This window comes from Netta rufina (genome assembly GCF_964035555.1).
Source record: "Netta rufina genome assembly, chromosome: 3".
In the NCBI taxonomy this organism is placed as follows: Eukaryota; Metazoa; Chordata; class Aves; order Anseriformes; family Anatidae; genus Netta; species Netta rufina.
Genome location: NC_140125.1, coordinates 79,208,800 through 79,226,486, shown reverse-complemented (window position 1 = coordinate 79,226,486; position 17,687 = coordinate 79,208,800). Strand labels below are relative to the sequence as shown.

Sequence of the window (17,687 nt, the reverse complement as noted above, 5' to 3'; positions counted from 1 at the left end):
ACGTCCAAATTACAAGATGATGCAGTTAAACATATTCCTGGATCTTTCTTGGCCAGTTCCATTTGCACTTGAATAAATATAGTTATGTATAAGAGAAGCAGAGAATGCCAGGCTGCATAACTGGATGCATTGTAGTAGATGGCCCCTAGCTAAATATAACTCTTTCGGGGATATATCCTTCTGGCTGAAACAAAACCAACTTCCTTGGCTGGTGCCATCCAGCACTTGGCTTCATCTAAAGTCCAGATAAAGTCAGCATTTATGTTTTTAAAACAAACAAACAAACAGAGCATAGATTGCTAATAGATATTTGTAGGCATTTATTTTTTTATGCTCACTAAATAATAGTTACAGACATATACAGAGATAAAAAATAATATAGGAAGCAAGAAGCCCAAGAACTCATAAACAGCATACCAGAGCTCTGGAGCTAATCTGCTACATGGTTCAGTTCTCCCTAAGATCCAGCAATAAAAATATATTTAGTGGGAGTATGTAACTAGGTAATTCTTACTGCACTTTTCCAGGATGGTTTGTAGATATTAAGTTTAAACAGAAGTCAGAGAATCACAAAAACAAACCAGTAAGAGAAAGTTGTTCAAAGCACAAAACTGAATTGAACAAAACCCATCTGGCAAATTGAAGCAAAATCAACTGTAATTGTCTGTATGCTATCCATCCGTAACTTTGCTTGCCCTTGGAGAAGTGACACTGGTAACACAAGCTTTTTTTAATGAACCAAACCATGAGAAAACCAAACAATAAACACATCCAACAAAGAGTGAATCATCAACATATACTACTGAAACTTTCTTGTACTTCCTCAGTGACAGTCTGCATGGAACCCATGTTAACTCACACTATTTACATATCCAGATACATCCAAGATTAGCCAGAATAAATGTCTCTAAAGAGTTTACATGCCCATGTACCTTCTCCGAGAACAAAATTGAAAATACAGTACAACTACCTGTTATGCATCATTAATGGCATTTCTAAACACAGTTGCCGCAGGAAGATTTGTTTCTGAATGCAAATTTACCAAACCAGCCATTTCCTCTGCCGATGACTGATGCATGACAAATCTGAAGTATCTGCATCTACAATTATGAACACTATAGACTTAGTGAAATATATGGGGACAGATTTTCCAAGTATTTCAAGCTTGGATGGAAACAAAACCAGAAAATTCCTCAACAGCTAAAATAAAGACTTTAATCTCATGAAAATAAACAGTTTGCAACTGGATTTCTCTCATAACCACTGCCACAGTCTAGTTACTCCGGAGTTATATTCTCTACAATAGAGTCTGTATGATATTATATTGACCAAAGTTTCTAAAAGTATGACTCTTGATGAGACAGAAAAATAGTAAAGATCTTTCTTGGTTGTATGCACTAGACAAATTGTCCTCTTGATATATCATTTTGTGCACACAGTCCCAAGAAGTGGTTTGTGCACTTGTAAATTGATACACGTGATAAGCTTTGCATTAAGTGTCCAACTGCTCTGTGAAACACAGAAACCTGAGAAACCCAAGACTATCATGGTTAGTGCATGTTTGCCTGTATTGCACATTAGCTATGTCTAATTATTGATGTTGATTAATTTAAACCTGATTTGTAGTCTGCTGCAAAATCTCATGCCAGCTGACTGCTTGATAGCAGCACCAATATACACAGGCCTATCATAGGAAAGAAGCACTTGGTGATGGATAATCACAAAGTACACTCAGGTGTACTGAGTACTTTCAAGTATTTTCAGGTTGGAGGTTTGTGATCCATTATCACATTCATGCTGTCGTTAAAATATGCCCCTGAACAGAGGTGAATTTAAGAGGATAAGAAAGAAAAGGAAACAGCACAGGGACAGAGATGCCCAATACTGGCATCACATCAACAAGGTAACTGCACTCTAGCCTCAGCAAACAGAGGTTCTACAGTCTTCACTTTGTAAATCACAGCAGCGGATGGCTGAAATCCACCCCCATACAATTCCCATGCCTGAAATGGCATTGCCTACATTTCACAGAATCACAGAATCACAGAATTTCTAGGTTGGAAGAGACCTCAAGATCATTGAGTCCACACCCTGATAAGAGACTTGGATTTCCAAAGCACTGAGTAACTTCTTTTCTCATACATTCTGATGCCTGTTACAGGGGGGCACAGTACACTTGAAACAACAGCAAAATATCTGGCCACTATTACACAGCCAATAAACTTTTATTTAGATGTGGAAGGAAAATATGCTTAAAGGAAGAAAAATCTACGGAGATTTATTATTCCCCTGAAATTCAGGCAAGTCCCACAGGTTCCCTGGCAGCATGTCAGCGCTTGAGCAAGAGGATGATCAGATTTTTTAAATCAAAGGCTCAAGTTAATATTAATATACATTGTACTAGAGACTTCTCATCTCCACATTGCTTCCTGATTGATACAATCTGTGTATGAGGAATAATCCAGATATTGGATTGCACATATTTGGCAGGTCTTGCACCCCTCTTCACAGACAATGGTTGTGTCATAACTCACAATGAAGTTATTGTAATACTGCTCAAACAGCTTGCTGTGTGGCATAGACAACTGCTTGGCCATTTCATATAAGCTTTCAGGCTTCAAGTCTTCAATACCATAAGCTTTAGTCAGGATGTATTCTAATTTCCAGTCCGATTCATTTTTCTTGTTGGCGTCTCTGAGATCCAAGTAAAACTGCCAAAGATCCTACAGTTTAAAAAAAAAAAAAAAAAAAAAAGAAGAAAAAAAAATAGGCACTGCTGTATTGCTTTCTTCCCTGCTTCATTAAGTCTCTAGAGTGATATATTGATTAGGAAGCTGTCACTCCTCATTATTCACAAATGAATAGAAGGTCACGTCCCACCCCAAGAGCTGGGCTTACACCCAAAGCTGGTACTTGCAGTGTGGTAATGGTGGGGGGATGGGGAGAAGAAATGAGAAACACAAAAGGCAGCAGAGGCACTGTTAGAAGTCTTTCCTGTCCAAACTGTAAACCAAATTCCACTATGCTCGTGTCTGGCATGGGTCTGGGGCAAAAGAGTGAAATCCAGAACTCTTTTCTGTGGACACTGCTTGAGGGACAGAAATGGACAGAATGGACAGAAAAAGAATAGCCCAGGGAGAATTCAGAGGAAAGGGAGAGATGGAGATACAGGAATGAAAGCTGCACAGGAAAGAAGCAGGCAACATTAGCACAGATCTCCAGAGGGAAACCCCAGTCTCAGTCAAGCCACAGGATGTGTTGTCACTGAACTCGGCAAGGTCAAGACTTTACTTTGAATTACTGAGAGAATGTCTGAGTTACTCAGAGCTAAAAGCACCACACAGGATTCACTATATCTCCAAAAAAATAAAGACTACAGAAGTATTCTAAGTTTTGTCCTTTAAAATGTCTTTACAATTTCCTATTAAAAGTATAAACCCTATATAGAAAGCTGCATGATTATGAAAGGCATCACATGGCTAGAAGTGTGATTTTCTTCATCTGCTCTTCTATACCCTGTAGAAGCACTTCATGCCTCCCAAAGCTCAGACAATCACCAGCAAACAACACTGGTACGTAAACAAGCTAATAATAACTGGTATGAACCTTTTTCACCATTGCAGAGCTGAGCTCCCTGCAAACAGTTTCAGGATTATGCCCAGAAAAATTCTGACCATCTTTGATTCTACATCGTAGGAATGTTCAGAGAACAGGAAGCACTGGGTAGTCTTGCAGCCAGACAGACTGACCAAGTTCTCTCTCAGATTTCATCTTCTTTGCCCAAGAAGAAAAATAACAGTAAGCACTAAAGTTCCACCAATTACCAGAATACTACAAAGGCTGACATCTCACTGTAATTTTTAGTGACAGTGTATTTAAATATTTAAGTCCTAAATGATGCTTTAAAAGCCTTACATACCAGCAAGCTATAATCGAGAAGATCATATTGATAGAATCTGACACCCGGGTTATTGGACTCCATTTGCCATACATTCTTCACTGGGGTTACAGCAGGTGCCACAAACAAGGAATTTACTGGCTTTTCTGCAAGAAAAGGGAATGGAGGAAACACTTACCTTTCAATCATTTCTTTCTCAAACATATTTTTATGGAGAACCAACACAACAAGAGCTAGAGTGAGAAGCTTAAGTACATCAGCAATTTCTTACCCTGGATTAGTTACACCACTATTAATTCATTTATTTCCATTCAATGGACCAAAATCTGTGTATCTACAATCCACTGCTTATCAGTTAAGTTTATCTATACTGGAGGCTTCACACCAGTTCAACTATCCAAGTGCTAAATGGTCTTGCCTGCAGGTAAGGCCTCTGTACTTTGTATATTTCTACTGAAGAAACATCCAGAACTTTGAGTAGCTTTCCTCATGCTACACTTTACATGTTGCATTATGTATTTGTTCTTCATGTATTTATAATGTCATTAGAAACACCAGGGTATCATAAACTGACTCTGACTTCACTCATCTAGACTAGCCCAGAATCTAGTTAGTAAACACTGATCTTTACGGTAACTGAAACATGAGGACATACAAAAGTCTTAATGGGCAGAATATGCAGGTAAGAGTATTGAGAGGTTCTCTGTGTAATTCTCTGAAATTTTGTCAAAAAGAAAAATGACATAAAGAGAAGAAAGCCTAAAACTGTACAGATAAATGAACTGTATCACGCTACATGAAATTTCACTGTTTGAATTTTAGCAAAATATGCAAAATTATTAAAATACTCTGGAAGCAGTTACTTGCACATGGAAACTGTAATGAGAATGCATCAAGTTCTGCCTATTCTCAGTGAAATTTGCAGTAGAGGTGATGATTTCATGCACAAATGGGACAAGGGACAAAAATATGCATGTGTAAGACTGTTTTGAAAACCATTTGAGTGAATTAAAGGCCATTTATTTCACCTGGGTTGGATTGATATTTACTGGACATTAATTCCATGTTAACGGTATGCAAGAAGGTAAATCATTTAAAGCCCTGTTAGCCCAGTCTGCGTTTTGGGCATTGCTTTTATGAGTTCATATAAAAACAAACACAGATAAGGAGCCAATTAATATTGGGATATTTTATGTAAACCAAAGCAGTAGACGCCTCACTATGCTGTAGACACAAGCATTTAACTAGCTACTTGTTAGAGATCTTCTGCTAGAGATGTAAGAGTGTTTCATACAGAAATATCCACGCTTAAAATTAAGGGATTTCAAAGCAATAAACAAACTTTTCAAACCTGGTTGCTTTTCGTGAAGGTGCTTTTCTTGCTGATCTAAGAGATGCAACAAGCAGAGACTTTCATTCCCCTGCCTCCTGCTTACCCCTATCTTAATTAACTTTGAAGCAGCAGGGAACTCAGCAGAGAGGCACAGTAATGATGCAGGAAACACAAGAACACAGAGCATGTCTAGTTGGCCTGAGAACATTCCCTTTGACACATTACACAATAGCAACTGGCTAGTACAATTTGCCCATGTCACTGAGAAAGTGGAGAGGAAAGAGTAGAAATTCTTGTCTAGGCATGAGCATTCATTAAAAATATAGGAAGCCTGCAGAGTCTCTTCAGACTTCAGAAAAAAAAGACAGTCTGTCTTGCAAGGTTTTCTTTGGAAAAAATCTGCGAGTGTGTGAGGCTTGAACTTCTGTAGATAAATAGCAGAATTTCACAATTTCATTTTTCAGTTATTTACAACACAGACTGACCGGTAACACCATGTAAGAAAACATTAATTTGCTTTTAATCAAAAAGGATGAAGGATTCAAAGAGCATCCTTACCTTCTTCATCCAGGAGGACCATGATACTATCTCTATGTGTGTGGCCAAAAAACTGCCCAGCAATAACACTACTGTATTTGCGAAAAATCTTCACTAGTCTCTCATTGTAATACTCCCTGATAGCTGTAGTATTCCTCGCATATGGCAAGTATCCTACTGGTACATGTCCTATTATATACACCTAAGAAATTAGAGAAAACACAATTAGCATCTTCCTTTGAAACTGATAGTTTTAGCTTTAACTTAGAAAAGGTTAACACAATTTTATTCTAATGCTATCTTTGAAAAGGCATTCTGAAAGCCAGAAATCACAGCAGTTTTACTATACAAAATACAATGAGTAAGTATGTTTAAATTTAATTAGAAAAATAGTTTTTTCTTAGTGCATTCTTGAAAAAGAGTTCTGCTAACTCTCTGCATGATTTTAGGGCAAAGAAAAATGTGTTCAATTGTTTCAAATGAAAACGTAAGTTAACCAGGGCAAGACATGATTTGGCACCTCAAGGGAATAGCAAAAAATATTTGTGTTAGAATATTATAGGGAATGGTCAGATATTCAGCATAAACATAGAAGAACTAATTACGATCTTTCTGTAAGTCTCTAAGTCTGTTGTTTAGACTGAGACTGGCCTCCAATGGCACAAGAAAGTGAAAGATCTCCTTTCCCCCCAATATAATATAATATTTAAAAAGACAGCAACTGTAAACATGTTTCACACTAAACACTTTTCCTGGTCAGCTGATGATCCAATCCCCACACCAATCAATAAACATGAGCAACAAGTTATAACCCCACTTAAAAACTGAGTATTATTAGGCAATTAATTATTATTATAGCACTTAAATTGAAGGTTGGCTAAGTTTTGTGGTTGTCAAAATCTTTTCTGATATCTAGTTTTCATACTCATAATTATGTATCAATGTAAATGAAATACGATAACTTTTGTCTCAGACCAAGGGCGCACATTTTAAAACTGAAGGCTTAGAGTAAAAAGATTCAGAAACAAAAGTTAAAGTATTTTCCTTCTGGCTCCTATGGCATTTTACATTATAAGAGAGAAAAGGTATTTTACTGGATAATTTGAGAAAGAGTATGCAATTATTGTATTAATTGTTGTAGTACGTATATAATGTGCATATTCAACAAAGAATTATTAATACAAATGAAACTGTGATTTTTTCCATCTCTTTGGTAACATTAATATTATTCTAAAATCATATTTATATCACAGAATCACACAATCATCTAGGTTGGAAGAGACCTCCAAGATCATCTAGTCCAACCTCTGACCTACCACTAACAAGTCCTCCACTAAACCATCTCACTAAGCTCTAAATCTAAACTTTTCTTAGTTTCTTCTTTTCTTCAAAGTTTAAACAAATAACACCAATGGGTTCTGTTCACTACCCTTACCTTTTCCTGCTTTTCTGAAGACGCTTCCAATATTCCCTCCAGCCAGGCCAACTGGTTGGCTGGGTCTGTGATATTCACAGTCACGCTATTTGGGCTGTAATATAAGTTTGTGTTCAAACTGATTATCCTGAGTGGTTGAGAGCCAACGCTTGATTCAAACAGCTGTGTGTAGAAGCCACCTGTGAAAGTAAGACCAACATCATCTGAAAAAAGAAAGGCTTCAAAGCACAACTTTAGAATCAAAGTACAGCACCAACAACATATCCAGTCTTCCTCTTCCTAGTAAAATAGGATGTGTTTAGCCAGGCTACGTATCACCTTATCACAACAGAACATCTTAAAAATCTGTTTTCAGGAACATTTTAGTATGAAAAGTGGACACTGAATATTTTATGAATCCTTGCCTGTAACTGCCTTTGTTTTTGTTTCACATGCAATTATCCAATTCATGCACAAGAAATGCCCTGTAACATTTCTACCACAAACGGAGATGCAGTAATTGTTAGAAGTACAAATACTGCAAACACATAGGTTTGTCCAGGAAGCCTGGTACTTCGAAACTCATTTAGCTTTAGACTAGGACATAATTAAGAGCATGGCACACAGGACTTCAATGGGTGCAATTTCATAGTTCATGGACTTCACTGCAGCCGTGACAATAGAGCTGTAACAATATACTTTAACGTTAAGATCTGCTCCTTTGAGTTTTATTTTCCTATTAGAATTCCTACTTCCATTCTTACCCAGATGTCTTTCTTTTTCAGGACACAAAACACAAATTAAAATTCCAAATCCATAATGTCTGGAAATTGGGCTGAATTTTTCAGTCTTTTGGTAAAAAGAAAAATCATAATTAGCATATCCTTATTTTACCAGTTGAGTAAGTTGGATACAAACATGATGTAATTAACAATATAATCACCAAGACTATGTACTATAATCTGAAGAAATATATGCCTATTCCATACAGTATCAAAACAGAAACACCATGTCATCAACTTCTGTACAACCAAATTTAACTCTTCTTGTGCATCATACATCCTTTTCTAGAAATGCACTTTTTATGAGGTCCTGAAGACAATAAGATACTTCACGAGTATTGGTAAAAAGCCAATAAAACTGTCCGTGTTACAAGAAGCAGTAATGACTATTGCAAAGGAGAACAAATGTACCCCGAAGATAAGCATTGATATTCAAAAAGTTAAGTAACTTCTTCCAGAAGAAGCATTATTGTTAAGCTGCCATCCATCATATTTGATAAGTCATGACACTCCAGTGAAGTTTCCACTGGCTGGAAGAGGGGAAAAATAAGCCTGTTTCTCAAAAAAAAAAAAAAAAAAAAAAAAAAAGGAAGACCCAGGAAACTACAGGCTAGTCAGTCTCACCTCTGTGCCTGGCAATGCAGGAAAATGCCAAGCACAGATATAGGTTGGGCAAAGCCAACCATATCCTGGGCTGCATCAAAAGAAGCTTGGCCAGCAGGTCAAGGGAAGTGATTTTCCCTTTCTGCTCTTGTGAGACCCCACCTGGAGCACTGCGTTCAGCTCTGGTGGTCACCAGTACAACAAGGACATGGACCTATTAGCACAAGTCCAGAGGAGGGCCAGAGAGATGACCAAAGGACTGTAGCACCTCTCCTATCACAGAATCATTCCAGTTGGAAAAGACCTCCAAGATCATCAAGTCAAACTTTCAACCTAGTACTGAAGTCCACCACTAAACCACGCTAGTAAGTTCTCAATCCGCACCTTTCTTGAAGACCTCCAGAGATGGTGATTCAAACAATTCCCTTGGCAACCTATTGCAATGCCACACAACTCTTTCAGTAAAGAAATTTACCCTAGTACCCAACCTAAACCTCCCCTGGTGCAACTTGCGGCCATTTCCCCTCATCTTGTCACCTGGTGCTTGAGAGAAGAGCCTGATCCCCACCTCACTATGACCCATACAATTAAAGTAATTGTACAGTGTCATTATTTGAGACTGAAACTCCTTTTCTCTAGAGGCTAAACAACCGCAATTCCCTCAGCCACTCCTCATAAGACCTGTTTTCTAGACCCCTCACTGGCTTCGTTGCCCTTCTCTGGACAAGCTCCAGCACCCCAATGCCCTTCTTGAAGTGAGGGGCCCAAAACTGAACACAGTACTCAAGGTGCAGCCTCACCAGAGGTGAGAACAGAGGGACGGTGAGGGGAGAGACAGAGTGCAGAGGGACAACTAAGAGGACAGGCTGAGGGAGTTGGGGTTGCTCAGCCTGGGGAAGGAAAGGCTCCAGGGAGACCTTATAGAGGCCTTCCAGTGCCTAAAGGGGGCCTACAGGAAAGCTGAGGAGGGACTCTTTGTCAGGGAGTGTAGTGATAGGACAAGGGGTTATGACTTTAAACTAAAGGAGGGTAGATTTTGATCAGATGTAAAGACGAAATTCTTCACTCAGAGAGTGGTGAGACCCTGGCACAGGTTGCCCAGAGAAGCTGTGGATGCCCCATCCCTGGAGGTGTTCAAGGCCAGGCTGGACAGGGCTTTGAGCAACCTGGTCTGGTGGGAGGTGTCCTTGCCCTTGGCAGGGAGGTTGGAACTGGATGGTTCTGTTGAAGTGCCTTCCAACTCAAACCATTCTACGATTCTAGATAATCCACTGTAATAACTCATTCTGTGAGAAAGCTGAACAAAGGGGACAAATCTATAGCATCATTAGTCTCTAAGTCCTAGCTTTATGATGTATTACTGACACACTTTACCTTTTCTGAAGGTACTGATTGCTTCATCAGTTAGCCAAGGCTTCCAGAAATCTGCTACAGCATTGTAAACTTCACTGGTGGTTACAGGAAGCTGATCCTGTGAGACAGCAGAACTTGCCTAAGTCTTATTATTCAGACACATGTACAAAAAAATTAATTTATCATCCCACCTGATTTCTCCCATAATACATAAGTGTAACCAGTGATCACCAGGTAGCACACCAGAAAGCAACAAAACTTCTCGCCATCCAGTATTGCTGATCAGGAAAAAAATCCCAGTCTTAGAACTGACAGCATTAACAATGTTAACACATTGTTAAACTAGCGCCAGAAATATTTCAAGCCTTAGGAGCACAGCTAAGTAAAAACCATACATCCTGCAAAATTATAAACCAAAGATTCACAATCTATTTGCCTTCTAAAAATACAGTCTCTTGGAGAAGAAGCTTGAACCCAAGTTTCTTATATAGCAGGTAAATTTTTCACACAACTTGGGATTCATAGCTCCCCGAAATCCCACAAAAACCCTCAGAAATATTTCAATGAGATTAACCAATATTTCCACGATATCCTCTAGTTCTGATTTAAAATGTAAAAGAAAAGTTTTGTCAATGTTTTCACATACCAGCTCTAATAAGGACTGCAGCACTTTTCAGTCCAAGCCAAGCAACGCCCAAGTGCCATAGCCTGATCAGAGACATGCTCCCATCTCACCCTGACAGGGAGATTCCAGTTTGTCCTTGCCTTTTCTAAAATACCTGCTTCAATCTTTAATGCTAGGAAAAAAAAATCAGGTCAAAAAATAGGAACACTATTACAGTGCATGGGTTCTTAAACATAGAATTTGACCTTTCTAAGATCTTTGAAACTAACCTTACTTTATTAGAGGCTTAGGCACTAAGTCTCTGTCTAGAAGCAGTGCAATCAGTAGTCTGTTCAGACATTTGTTGCTTGTAATGCACAGGTATTAGTTACTAAGAAAGCTCTGAGTCATATCAGTTCAGCCAGAGCTAAGTCACTAAGACACAGCAAAGTCTGATCTCAGATAAGAGGCCATGTTATGGACTGAAGGTGGTTTGGTCTTGGGCTCTAAAAGGCAAATCAGCGTTCTGTGAATATTTGGATCAGACAGCAGTTAAGGCATTTGTTGTAAGCAGGGGCAAGAATGTGAAACAAAGACTATGCAGAAAGACCAAGGTCACAGTAAAAAAAATCTAAAAGGTATCCCAGTGTTTGATTAACCTGAGTAGTATTTTTAATAGGCTCTGCAAGAAAAATCATCCAAGACCGTGAAATCATTATGATGGATAGGTCAGAATGCAACAGAAAGCAATAAAATTCTTTGGTGTATAGTAAGCAAACAGCCTCCACTGCTTCTCTGGAACAGCCTACAGAGTGTGGCTTGCTCCACATTACTTCCAGTCTATGGTACGTATTGCCAAGCATGTCCCCAAGAAAAATAAAAATGTCTTCAAGAGCAAAAAAATCCAACAACCTCATAGTGGGGATTTTCTGGTCGCATGTTTTTTTTCCAACAGAAACAGAAACGTATGCCGGTTCTGTGCATTAGTGGAGTCTGCCATTTCAAAGCAAAGCACCACAAAAATACTTGTGTAGTTTTGGACACAAAACTACAACAGTTACTCCAATACGCAGCCTGCTTCAAAATGCTATTTGCCGTCCAGCTGCCCCTGCTGACCATCTTTTTTCTACCTTCAAACTTAATTTCACAAACAAAACTCATATTTGTCAAAAAAGTGTCACTACATTCAAATGTCAATGTCTGCCATGTGGATTTATATCTTTCTTTGTTTATGGGGTTACTGCATACAGCTTTTTTTCTTTATACCACAGGAGACTGCTGAATGACTACTATTCTCTGCTTTTATTTTTTAATTAAAATAAAAACGATACTATGAGTTAAACTTCATTGAAGGTGGTATTTACCAAATCATCAGTAGTTTCTGGTGAACTAACCTTGTTTCCTGTGAGTGTACGTGACAAGCTCAAACTATACTAACAGCTTAAGACCAGAAAACACTCCAGTCCCAGCTTGGTCTGGGCACTCACAGCTCCAAGCTATGCTACATGCTTAGCTCTGATTTTCCTTCTCACATTGCCCTGTTCACTCTCTAAGCACTTCCAATGCTCCCTGATTTAGGAATCACTAATTACAGGCAATGATACTACTATATACCATGTATACCATCTACCATACCAAATATCCCACAATAGGCCTAATTAATAACACAGAAGGCTGGAACAAAAGTCTTTATCAAATTGTTTTAGTTGACCTGCTCAACATCCCTTCCGATCCCCTCAGATCCAATGACAGAATTTGTTTCTCAGTCCTGTGCACTGCCAGATCACCTTGCAATATGCTTTAAAGGACAAATGAAGCAACTGTTTATTTTTGTGCTATGCCAAGAAAAATATTCACAGATCACTGACTGTAAAGAAGCACTGTCCTCAGCTGCAATGGCCCACATATACGGTAAATAGTTAATGGGAATATTTCTAAATTTTGAATAAGCAAAGAAAGAAAGACACATTTTTAATAGTAGTGGCAAAACTATGGGAACATTACAAAAGTTATTCCATCAGTGAGATAAAAAAATCCAGTGATGTCTGCAGGTAGACTTCCAGTAGGTCTTTCAGCAAGCCTTGAACCTTACCACATGCTGCCAGATGCACCAAGGATGTTATCTCTGTTACGTTAAGCTATTGTACACACGCCCGACTTACATATATGTATGGCTTACATAGTAAGAAAAAGTGTGTATTGACACACTGATGAGACCTGGTGGTCCTAAGCCACGAGGAGAGGAATGGTTAACAGTAAACGTGCATCACCTCAGGCAATGTACAGATTTTATCTGGCACCAAAATTTGGTTGGGTAACTTAACACATACAAATATACTTTGTATTTTAGATTGGAATTATTTATTTATCATTTTAAATGCTAATTGGAGAACCATAGGATACTGTTTCCAGAGTAACATTTATACAAATTTCACTGTTGTTTTTTTTTTCCACACTTGCCCTCTGAGGAATGAGAAACAAACCTAACATGGTACCTAAAAAAATTTCTGATTTGTTTTACCTGTGGCCAGTAATCATGATTTCCCAAGGCTGGGAAAACCTGAAGATCTGGAAAGAAACTTCGAATTGTAGAACTCATATTGCCAATGATGTTAATGACGAGTTTTGTCGAGAGTTCTTTCACTGGAACATGTGGAGGGCTATCTCTGAAAAAAAGAGAAGGTTTTATTAACAAAGAGTTTAAGATTAGAAGTCATAAGTTATAATATAACTTGATTCTAGATATATCTCACAGAACCCACTACCTAATATATAGCCGAAATACATCTAAAAAGGTATCCACTTTATATTTAATGACCTTAAGACAAAAAATACAGTGCCTCCCATGATAATTCACTCTAATCAGTTATTCCTCTGAGTTTTCCTTTGCTTTCATTTTTCTGCTTTCCACCCTCCCCGCAGCCTGTTTAACTTGCACTAATAAAGTCACATGGCACACGTCACAGTGAACAGTCCAACAATACCCACAAATGGTTTCAGAGATCAAAACCTGTTCCTGAGGCCTTATATACTCAATCTTCCACTTATTAGCCATTCAGACAAGTGGAGACTCTTTAAAAGTAGCATTTGTGAGATACTAAACTGAGGATGTGTTGGTGTCAATATAAACTTGTGAATTACTGCACTATATGCCTATCCAGCTGTTAAAAGCTTTAATTGTAGAGTGACTTACCCAGTCCAAATCATGAATGAAGCCTGCTGCCTTGAATCCTTCATGAATGTAAATGCTGACAAAATAAGTTGATATGGAGAATCACACAAAAAGTCTCCAAAAGGGCCTGGGTTAGAGGCATTGGCTCCTTTGGAAGAAGAACAAACTTTGGTGCGATCAGGGGTGATGTGGTAAGTTGGATCTAAATGCAGATCAGATACATGCCAGAACTGTCCTGTTTACAGAAAACAAAGATTAAAGAAAATGCATTATTTCTCACCAGGCTTCTAAGAATCCCATTCCTTATACAGCCTGGGAAAAAATAAATAAATAAATAAATGTAATTAGCTGAATCTAAAGTTAAACAGGAATCTCTGACATTGACTTCTGAAAAGTGCAAGTATTTTACTTAAAAAATATATAGTAGTTCTGTGACTTTCTGATTACAACTTGCAAATGTGAATTGGATACACATGGATAACCCCATGTTTGCTCCATTTTTTTTCTACTGCTGTTCCTCTTTGAAGTTTTGTAAAGAAGAATGAATTTAACAAATTGCTGATTATCCCGCCTGATAAGTGTGCATGAGTGGTGCATTCCTGACAAGAGTACTTCACATAGTCTGCTTAGAAACAATGAAAACAGAAGCAGAGGCATGGATTGTTTCAACGATTCAGCAGAAAAAAAAAAATGAGATTGGCAGGGGCTGGAATATGGAGCTCCTTTTCATTTATAGCAATCTGGAAACTGAAGAGCAGAGGAGGTGCTAGAGGGACTTCTCCATTCTACCACCTGAAAAAAGAGAGGGAGTAACAATTTTAATTATTTTTCTACACCTTCCCTGGCTGGAGGCTGCTATAAAAGATAATGGTCTAGAAGGAAAGGCATGAATCAGCTTGTGTGCAGATTTCAAAGCACTGCTCCCTAGCAGCCACAGCAGCAAAAAGACTGGGCTTCTTACCAAAGAGAGGTGTAGCAGCCTTAAATACTGAGTATTTTCTAGGTTGACACATTCTTAGTCACTTGTCACTTAGCACCGCGAAGGAAAAAAAAAAACAAACAAACTCAATAGCATGGGAATATATTGAACAAGATGAATTAAGCCTGTATGAGATCAGCAGCCTTCAAGTCCCATGTAAAACATGAGCAATTTCTCTCTGTCAGTTTCAAAGCATTTGGAAAAGGCAAGTCTATCGGTGGCACTGGTTGTGAAACTGGGACAGATATAAATTGATTTTCCCAAGGTCACATGCTCACTCAGCGACATAACAGGCAACACACGGCTCGACCTTGTGGAGCTTTATTTCAGGAAGCCAAGCCCAGCAGCAATCTTTCAGATCTACAACGCTGCGCCTTCTGCGAGCACAAGACGCGGAAACGCCTGAACACTGCTGCGCGCTTGGTTTGAGACGTCTGTGATCACAGGGACGGCGAATCCCGTGCAAACAATGTCAGAGCACTCACCTGTGGCTGTTACCGTGCCGGAAACCAGGCCAGGCAAAGCACGCTGCTGGCTGACAGCACAGAACAGCACTCCTGTTTGCAGGGCACGCTCCAGGGCACTGCAGGGCGGGCAGGGCACGGCTCACCTTACCTGACACCGGCTGGAGTGCGGCGTACCCTGCTGACTGCCTGGAGACCCTGGTTAACCCGCACCTACCTGAGCAGCACCGCATGCAGCTAGCTAAAAGTTACAGCTAGCTGGGACACAAAACAGCAGCAGCCTGTATTGGCAGGGGTAGAAACACGCAGGGAGGCGCCGGACGGGGCTTGCCCCTTGGGGGTTATGGGACCCGCAGCCAGGGCAGCCGGGGCTGGCAGGGGACCCCCGGGGCTGGTAGGGGCCTCCCCTCCCGGGGCCCCCCTGGGCCGGGCGGGCACTGCGGGCCGCCGCTGCCCCCTCGCCCGCCGCCCCTCCGCCGCCCCCCGCTCCTCCGCGGGGCCTGGCGGCGGCCTCACTCACCCACAGCGGAGCGGGGCCCCGGGCCGGCCGGCGCCGCCTCGGCCGCTCGCAGCGCGGAGCAGAGCAGCGCCAGGCCCAGGGCCAGGCAGGCGGCGCGTCCCCCCGGCGGCTCCATGTTGGCGGTGCCGGGAGGGCCCTGCCCGCCGACGGCTGCTCGCGGGACCGCCCCGGCCGGGAGGGGAGGAAAGGGGCGAGTCCGGGGCTGCCCGAGCCCGGGCAGAGCGGGGAGCGCTTGGCAGGCCTAGGGGAGGCCAGAGCAAGTCTAGGGTAGCTTTTGGAAGGAAGGTTCCTCACAGAAAAATGCGGAGTTACAGCGCAAACACCAGCCCTGCTGTTACGCGTTACCGCAGAGGAGCTCATTGCTCAAGAATAGTTTCCTGTGGAGGACCCGGTGTCAGTTTTAGTAGCAAATTAGAGTAAATGTCATCAATCCCCAAACTGCCCCTCCACGTCCACCCACTGAGGGTGGTTTTCTGTCCAAATCTGTTTTCCAGTGGTCTGCAAAGCCATTTTAGCAGAGCTGGAGGTCCCTTGTGTCAGTGTTTCCTTCACTTTCCCACTCCTTTGAACAGTGCCACAGGCACTTCATGAATACCACACTTCTCCATTTTTTCTTACCCTTATTTACTTTGGCATTAATATTGTTCATCTTTAGAACAGGAAAGTACCTCACCAGTAAGATTTATGACAGTTTCATATATTACATATAGAATGCACATCTGTATGGAAAAGTCATCTTTTTTAAAAAGTGAAAGTAATGTAAAATATTCAACATTCAGGCTTTATGTGTAAACCAAGTTTTAACAGTCTCAGTGTTGTCTCATATTTGATTAAAACTTTTTTCTTTTCTTTTTTTTTTCACTTCATGCCCCATAAATCACTTGTCAGAAAGATGAATGCCACTAATGGAGACCCAAGTCTGTGTTCCTCAGCAATGAAGTAAAAGCAGCTGTTCCCATCTCTGTGCAAAGAGGTGGCAAGGACTACAGCCCGTGTGATGAACACACACACAGGCGGATAGGCAGACATGGGGTGAGATGAATGAAAGCTGAAATTGAGGTTTAAATGAGCAAATAAAACCAAAGGACAGAAGATGCTGCTTAAGCAAATGGAGGCTGAAATGGCCCAGAACAAAAAGAATCCAGCTCCCCATACCATTGAAACAAGTTTACATTTCTCTGATGAACAGTTAGTTCCTAGTTTTTAAGTGATCAATATCCACCATTTAAAACATATTTATGATAGCTCATAATTAAGGACTGTCTTACATTTCTAGTGTTCCCCATAAGAGAAAAAAAAAAAAAAAAACACTTTGATGTTCCTTTCAGGCAGCTTCTTTGTGAAAAAGTGAAGCTGACAAATTAAGGCTTGTATTGTTGTTGGCTAGATGCCACAGTTGTGTCTGAACTTTTATTGGATGAGTGAGATAAGCTATTGAGGTTACCTTAGCCCTTAAGGAAGAAAGCTGTCTATCTAAGGAAACAAAAAGCCACTTCCCCTGATATCCAGTTGCAAATCTGAGGGGATGCACAGTGCAGGATCAGGCCTGGGAGGTTGGGAAGGGCTCGCCTCCTGCACCTCCCTTGGCAGCCATACTCCCCCGCTATTGAGCAGCTGAATGCCACAGCTCCACCCTACCTGTTTAAAGATTTGCAGCTACCTACATCTCACTATGGGCCACTGAGCCAGCATGTCAGAAAACATGGGAGTTTCCAAACATGCTCCTCCATGATGCCAGCAACTGCTTCAGTTTTCCTAAGATAAAGTACTGGGCAGTGTTTGCCTCACTAATCTTTTAGGGAATATTTTCCAGGAAAGTTTTAATTTATTTCTTCTATGCAGTATTTTACCTTAATTTGCTCACAGTGCATTGTAAATTCCAGTACATATTTGCTATAAAACTACAGTGCAGGGAGAGGAATCTCAGAAGGTTTGTCTTGTATTGTTTTCCCTCCCACCCCTGGGGAGACAGATGAAAGACAAGCTTTGTATATTGGGCTCCCCCAGTCCTTCCCTTTATCATGTCGG

At 40.4% G+C, this 17,687-nt stretch overlaps 1 protein-coding gene across 1 annotated transcript; it reads right to left on the bottom strand.

The window, feature by feature from the left end:
- Positions 1-304: 304 nt before the first annotated feature.
- SMPDL3A (sphingomyelin phosphodiesterase acid like 3A) lies at positions 305-15,848 on the bottom strand. The gene is made up of 8 exons (XM_084285106.1): positions 15,660-15,848; positions 13,718-13,931; positions 13,046-13,190; positions 9,942-10,038; positions 7,204-7,382; positions 5,790-5,970; positions 3,920-4,044; positions 305-2,723 (listed from the first exon to the last, which is right to left on the bottom strand). The coding sequence occupies exons 1-8, from the start codon at positions 15,772-15,774 to the stop codon at positions 2,412-2,414; spliced, it is 1,368 nt and encodes a 455-aa protein (XP_084141232.1). The 5' UTR covers positions 15,775-15,848; the 3' UTR covers positions 305-2,411.
- Positions 15,849-17,687: the final 1,839 nt, after the last annotated feature.